Source organism: Hetaerina americana, unplaced genomic scaffold (assembly GCF_022747635.1).
Source record: "Hetaerina americana unplaced genomic scaffold, ioHetAmer1.1.p SCAF_90, whole genome shotgun sequence".
Classification (NCBI taxonomy): domain Eukaryota; kingdom Metazoa; phylum Arthropoda; class Insecta; order Odonata; family Calopterygidae; genus Hetaerina; species Hetaerina americana.
Window position 1 is genome coordinate 742,653 of NW_027287539.1, and position 7,847 is coordinate 750,499.

At 39.5% G+C, this 7,847-nt stretch overlaps 1 protein-coding gene across 1 annotated transcript in view; it reads right to left on the reverse strand.

Annotated features, from left to right (window-relative positions):
• Positions 1–6,293, reverse strand: part of LOC139699788 (uncharacterized) — a 61,608-nt gene extending 55,315 nt beyond the window's left edge. Inside the window, exon 1 of the mRNA XM_071598225.1 lies at positions 6,153–6,293. Within this exon, the coding sequence (XP_071454326.1) occupies positions 6,153–6,213 (61 nt within the window). The 5' untranslated portion in view covers positions 6,214–6,293. The remainder of the gene's footprint in view (positions 1–6,152) is intronic.
• Positions 6,294–7,847: the final 1,554 nt, after the last annotated feature.

Here is a 7,847-nt window from a genome sequence, read left to right on the forward strand (position 1 = left end):
CGAGTTTATACTTACTGTTTCGATATTTTGGTGCAATAAGCGTTTGGGAGATAACTATTCCCTCTCCTAAAATTCATCACCCTAGTTTTTCATGTAAATCCTCGTAATCATCTCTGCCGTGTTCTATGGATTCATAACTCTCTTTCTATTTTCCATTCCTCTCATTTTCGTTGATGCCCTTTTTATCCCATCCTTCAGATACGCCCACCTTCACCCAATCGTTCCGTTCCCCTTTAGATATTAACCAAGTTTTTTTTGGCAGTCTCATTTTTACTCCGGATAAGGTTTAAACATGTCACTTCTGTACTCTCCGACCCCTCCTCATACTTTTCGAACTTTTAATTGCATTTCACAGCGTCTAAATTATGAGCCGAATCTGCATCCGCACCGGGAAGCCGTGGAAGTTGACAACGCTGTTCCTAAATCTGTGTCGAAGCATGACATAATATAACTGGTCCCTACCTGTTTTCCAGCCTTTTTATGTGCATGTACGCCAGTTAAAAAAAAATTAATCAGGTGTTAGTTATCATCAAGTATTTTCACCTGCAGAAATCGATGGCTTTCTCCCCGCGATCATTTCTTATTCATAGGCTCTGATTTCCTCTCCTCCATCCCTCCCTTCACCTACCACTGCGTACCAGTCCTCTATTACTATTAGATGCTTCTTTTCTGTAGTAGTATTTCTTTTAATGGATCTTAAAACTGCCAGATTCTTCCTACGGATGCCTGCACGTCGGCTTGTACACCCAGATTGCCACTATATTGGTCTGCTTTTATTTCTACCAATAGATTTGCATCACTCTCCTGCTCTATAGGAACTGGCCCCCCTGCCCTGATGTGTGAACTTCACTCGTCGTCGGCCTTAGTACTGGATAATCTATCATCACCTTCCAAACCGACCTTCGGTTTGATTACTGTGTTTATGGTACTATATATACATAAACTATAAACGCAGTAATCAACCCGAAGGTCGGTTTGGTAAGTGATGGAAGAGTTCACCTAAGAGTACTAAGCCCTAAACGGCGTGTGAAATTCACACATCAAGGTAAGGGAGCCAGTTCCTTTCCCTGTGCCGGTTATGGTTTCCCAAGAAGACCTGGTACCCGAAAAATCACATTGCTTGGGTGGAGATGCAGGTGCCCAGTGTGCCTTGCCCGGAAATCGAACCCGGGACCCTCCGGTCAGTAGTCAAACACTCTACCCCCTGGACTACCGCGACCCATATATATACATTCAAACACAAAATCCCACCAAACCGCGAACAAATACTCATTTATATAGAAACAGATATAAGGAAAATGGATAGGAACACACATAAAGGACGAACACAGGAGAGGTGGGGAAGGCGGAATGAAGCAGATCACGAATGCAAAAATATTTCCTATACCGGGATGTGAACTCCGGATCTTTCCACTTGCCGGGCGGAAGCTCTTAATCACTTGAGCTATCCAGAAAACGTAATTTATACTGAGATCTGCGATACTTTATGTAACCAACTGCCCCAATTCTTTGGCCAAGAAATGGCGTTACGGAGCTGTTTCACCCACCAAAGGAGAGATAGAAAACACACAAGAAGAAAGGACAGTAGTAGAGGAATCATACAACATCATAAAGGATAAGAACAGTGCGTTTCGTGGAACGCAAGACAGAAGGAGAGGCGAGCCACATTATATATATATATATATATATATATATATATATATATATATATATAATGCCCGCGTTCGACTGCCGGGCACCCTCATCTCCAGCCCAAGTTTATGATTTTTCAGGTACCAGATCTTCCTGGGAAACAATAGTTGGCACAGGGAAAGGAACTGGCCCCCCTACCCTCATGCGTGTATTTTATACGTCGTCGTGCTTTGTACTGGGTGAACTCTACCATCACCTACTAAACCGACCTTCGGGTTGATTACTGTGTTTATGGTTTATATAAATATATATATATATATATATATATATATATATATATATATATATATATATATATATATATATATAATTATTCACATCCGTGAGACTTTATCTTGAAGGAAAGTTTCACAGATGAGAATAATAATTTATTATAATTATATAAATATATATATATAATAAATTATTATTCTCATCTGTGAAACTATATATGGTAACATGTATATGTGTGTGTGTGTGTATATATATATATATATATATATATATATATACATATATATATATATACACACACACATATACATGTACACACATACATATGTATATATACATATACGCGGAATGGTGCATATCTCAAGCGGAACCAATGTTTCCTTTTCTAGACCGGGACATGAAACTATGGCTAAGATCGTGCTTGCAGTCAGATGAAAGGGATACATTGTCGCAGTTAATTTCCGGAAATAACCAGCATTTGGCTCAAGCATATACTTTCCTTTTCCTAAGGTAAGTGACGAAGCGTGTCGAGTGCATTACGCCACCGATTCCAAAGCTAACGGCGATTACGAGACGCTCCGCGCCTTTCCTCTTGATTTCGACCTTCATGTTTCGAGCATGACGCCCTGGTAGCCTAATGGGTTAGGCGTTAGGCTGCTGACGAGACGAGAGTCGCACGCTCAAGTCCGCGAAAAGAAGATGCGTCCCTGGACCTTCCGGGCTAAAACCAATTGGTGCGATATCCTGAAGACGGGAAATAAGTGAATAGTTGGGTAACTGTACGGGGACGTGGAGAAATGTACTATCAATGCACAAATTTCACACGCTGTAGGTTTTTGGGCGAGAGTTCCTTCATCTAAATTGGGTCGGATTTCCAAATCCGTATAATACCGCGTAGCTCTACACTCGCTTATCTACGGGTGGTGGATTACAAACGGAGATTTTTTAAGCCTGTAAGCAATTACTGCTATCAACAGGTAACAGTGGTCAATTCGTCACGTGCACTTTTAGTAACACGTAAAGCATATATGATTTTGGTTTTAATTTTTAAACACTTTTACATTGAAGTTGGATCGCCCTGAAATACGAATAGATCATATAGATAATTTTATATGATCATGATTCATCTTGAAAGTATCGGCCTTGCTGAAAAATTACGAATCAAAATAACCGCTTCCGTTGGTGGCGAGGGCCGAGCGTTTCTGTGCCGCCGACGGCAGCATTCATCTCGCTTACAAATCCTAGTAAGTCCTGTCGAGGTCAATATCCACGGAAATATCCTAAGTTGATCACTAAGGTGGAGATCCAACGTAAAAATCAGCATTTATGCTGATGAATGAGCTGAAAAAAACGTATTTATAGGTCGCAGGAGTAAAAGACAAGTCTTACCCCCAGAAAATAATTGCGTGGTTTAATATTTCTAGAAGGGTTAGAAGGCATGAAAAACAGATATGCTGGCAATTTTTCTTCAAGGAAATATTTGAAAGCACTAAAGATGGTATCTGAAGTTTGAAGTGTGAAAGTGGGGGAAATTGGATGGAAAAACTTAGTATCATAACACTAGCTTTAAATTGATCAATCTGATTCCTCTATTCGGTATCATATTAAATATTTCTTTTACTTTTGTCGCATCACAGCATCTCTACCTGTGATTACATACTCTTGAGTTCTATGACCAAACAAACTGCGATGGATAAGTATGAACTTTCAAAGTTGTGTCCACAGCAAGTAAACATTAGCGCTAAATTTAATATTGGCGTATTATTCCTATGACATCTAAGAGTTTCATCAGTTTTATGTTTAAAGTCAAAATACAATTATTGTTACAGTACTGAGACAAGTTCCATGTTTCTATAAAATAACATGAGTATCGGTTTCAGTTTGCTCGACGCATAGTCGAATTGGAGCTCCTCCCATGGGTCGCCGTTAAGAGGGTGGTCTTTCGCCCGCTCCGTCACATCTGGGGCGACGATGGTGTCGTCTTAATTTCGGCAAATTGCCGTTCAGTGAGCAAACGCGGAAGTGCAGCCGAGTGCCCTTCATCTTAACTTAATCGGATATTCACACCTGTGCAAAACCACATACCTCTCTGAAGTAAAATCTCGTGAAGAAATGGCTCTGATAATATAAATAAAAAGAAACGGCTCTAATGAGTGAATTTCCGAAAGTCTAGGACTGGCGAAAACATTTTGGTCCCTAGTAGAATACAGTGAATCCGCTGAGGTAATTTGGAAGAAGTCGATCACACCATCTCACACCATTCATACATTTGTTAAGAGCGAAGTCGCCAGATTTCCGAAATATGAAGTTATAATCCTAAAGTAATTAAAGGTCGCATTGGATAGACAGAAGACAACCGTATGCATACGCTCCTTGTTGACAAAAACTTGTACTGCATTTACCAATAAATCTAATTATCTGTAGATAATAAATCCAAATTTCAACAACGGTAGATATTTTAACAATATTTTGATTAAGGATATAGCTTCTACTTGTTTAACATACAGGTTAAATTGCGTTGTACATGAATGTGTGAACCTTTATATGCGTCAAAAATAGTAAAATTTTCGTGTGAATTCCCGTTTAACTTTGAGTTTCTGATATGTTCACCAAGTAACTTAGAAATGGAATTCGATACCAATCTATTAAAAATAATCTCGGACATTCAGCTATAACAGCCAGATAAAAATAGACAATAGATTATGAAAATTGTAAATGCAGAATTTTCATTTAATTTTGTTTTCAAAGGAAAGAAAATGTACAGCTACTATATTTTTAATATGGAAAATGAGCTGAAACACTGTAGAAGTGAACATGAGTAGTATATTCGTTTATACTTAACGGAGGCAAACATAATTTTACCATTTTCAGAAGAAAAAAAATTATAGCGATTCTTCTTGCGGCTTTCATGTCACTTCATGAGCCTTAAAATATGAAATCGTGGTTGAAGGTTGATTTTTTAGTTCATTAACTGAAACGACTAATAGAAAACAATGGGATAAACAGTGAGCATTTAAAATTATCTGTCTAACTATTTCGCAGAAAGCATAGATTGACAATTTTACAATTTTTTGTAGGATGGAATTGAGAGATGAATGCTTAATCCCACCACTTTACCTAGAAAAAACTATTAACGCAGCCTAGCTTCTTACTGGTTGCAGGGAGACCAACATTTTCAGTCTCCCATAACAATGCGATTGCGACTATATTGGCTGCGAGTCGCAGACGCCCTTTTGCAAACGGTGTGCAGAAATTCAAAAAATTTATTTCAACAAATTCAAATCTTAAAATATGTCAATAAATTCAAAAATTCATTCTATCTCCTACTAAAAGTACGCGACTAACTAACATGTAACGCAGTTGCACTTTTGTCCGCGCAATATTTAGCATATTTTATGCACGCATTGTAAGTCAGAAGGATTGTTTCATCTAAGAAAAATAATAACAATTATGCTAATAATAATTACTTCAATTATGCATATTCTACATCACAAGACTGGCCTCTGATTTGGCGTTATTCACAGTACAAAAGAGACATTGCACGCATTGTTTGCTTTGTACATGAAAAATCCCAGTGAATAAATTATTTACCTCTTTCCTATTCCTACGCAATGCTTCACAGCGTAGGGTTCGGATTCGATACGTATACCGCGAGCATCCAAATTGTTTGTTCTAAGAATGACATTCATATTTCTAAATCGGCTTCGAGGAACATTTATTCACATCGTGGAGGAAATTTGAACGAATAGACGTAAGACTCAAAGCCTTTGATTATTTTTGAATTTATAATGCATCAGGCAAGATATGAAAAGCCTGCCGATACTTTAATTCTATGGGTGGTTAACTCTAAGCGGATTGAAAACTTTTCAAATTAATTGTATTCGCGGATTAAATATATAACCACAATTTATTACGCTGCGGTGCGAAATCTGGCCACTGTGAATCGAAAATAATGCTGGAATAGGATGAAAATTAAAATGCAAAAAGTTAAAAGGGTAAAAATCATTCGGCTGGACCGGAAGCCGGACCCGGGGTCGAACCCTCATCCAATATTTAAAGCCCAAAATGAGCTCGTGATCCAGCAATGTATGAATCTAGATTGATTCGCGGAAAATGTCGATCAAGTAATTAAACGTTCCGAGGAATATGATGAGAAGCGAATAACAAGTTGCATGGGGTAATATTTCTGCTAAAACATTTATCAAAAATAAGCCCGTTTGAATTGTACACTGGAGGAGCTGACTCACCGACGGCGAGTCTCAGCGTGGCTGGGACGACGTTGGCGGCGAATCGCTTGCTGCGCGTCATCTTGCGTTCACGCTCTGCTCTTGTGAAACGCTCACGTCCGACTGAAGTCGCCCATGAATCCGCCACACGGGACTCGACGAGCCCGACTTTCTTCGCTCCTGCCTCGCTACGCGGCAGAAGGCGTTTCACTTGGAGGTGGGAAGCCCGGTGTACGCAACAAGAATTCCACTCTGCTATTTAGCATGTGGCAATATTTGCATTCGAATTATGCTCAAAGTTTATATTGTCCACCGGATAAATTCGTCCGCTTGTCAGAAAACCTTTATTTATCCAGTCTTTCACCAATGCTGAGGGCCATCGGTGATGGTAGCTAGCTAATGGAGATCCATTATCTTCCTCTCAGTTCTTCGCTTGGCGGGATGAACATTGTACAATTCTTCTATGAAAGTCGCGTCAAAGTATCAAGATGTTAAGCTCTCGCAAATTTTCTTATTGTTGAGGTTACACCTTCCGGAGCAGTTTTGAGAGGCTCACCAACATATCCTCGCGCAAAAAACACGGACACATGAACTTTTTGGTACACGTTTGTGCGGGAATATTTAATGCTTCGATCACTCTTCAATGATGGCGCACATGAATTAAAAAGTTCCCCTACAATATAGGATCAATTCTATACAACAGGTATTCCAATCCCGTTAATTAATGACAGAAACGAAACATTAGCACATGTCATGATTTGTCTCAGATTATGTATCGAATTACACCAACGATTGCTAACCCTATGAAGTAGAAAATTTGAAACCCAAAGCAACTGCTGTTTAATTGTGAATATTTTCACTTATATCAGTCATATGAGCATAGAAATGGGCTAGATGGACCATCTTCAAGATTTCTACCCATGGTACACTGGAAGCATTAGGGTGGGTATGCCCAAGGCCCTCTGGGCATACTGCCAGGGTGCAAACCATGCTCATAGTTTGGGGGTGCTCACATATGTTTAAATTCACACAGGAGGGCTTTCTGATACATGGTATATACATGGATGGTATATATATGGTATATACATGGATGGTCTGAAAAGTTTCCGACCTAACAAAGATACAAGACATTCCAGGGGTAGAGTGTTTGACTGGAGGGCCTGGGTTAGATTCCTAGGCAAGCGTCTCTGGGCACCCTCAGCTCCACCCAAGCTCTTTTGGTTACCAGATCTTCCTGGGAAACTATAGTGTGCACAGGGAAAGGAACTGGCCCCCCTATCCTAATATATGAATTTCACATGCCGTCAGGCTTAGTACTGGGTGAACTCTACCATCACCTACTAAACCGACCTCCGGGTTGATTACCGTGTTTATGGTTTTATGCATATGTGGGTCCTTTAGTGAATTTTGTACATATGTGAGTACCCCCGAAATATGCATAAAGGGCTAGCTGGCTCTTCCCCCAAATAATTAAGTGAAAAATCTTTGACCCAATTATTTTTTAAAGTAGCTATTTGACCCATGGGAGCCGAAAGCTGGAGATTTTTGGGAATCATCACATGTAACTGCATCACTTGAAGAGATAAACATATACTTGAAATTGGCAAGGTGTTTAATATCCAACAGGTCATTTTATCTCTTTCATCCTCACTGCCAAGGATTAGCCAGTCAAAGTAAAGATGATACTTACATGAGGAAAGTTGAGGATGGTCTGTA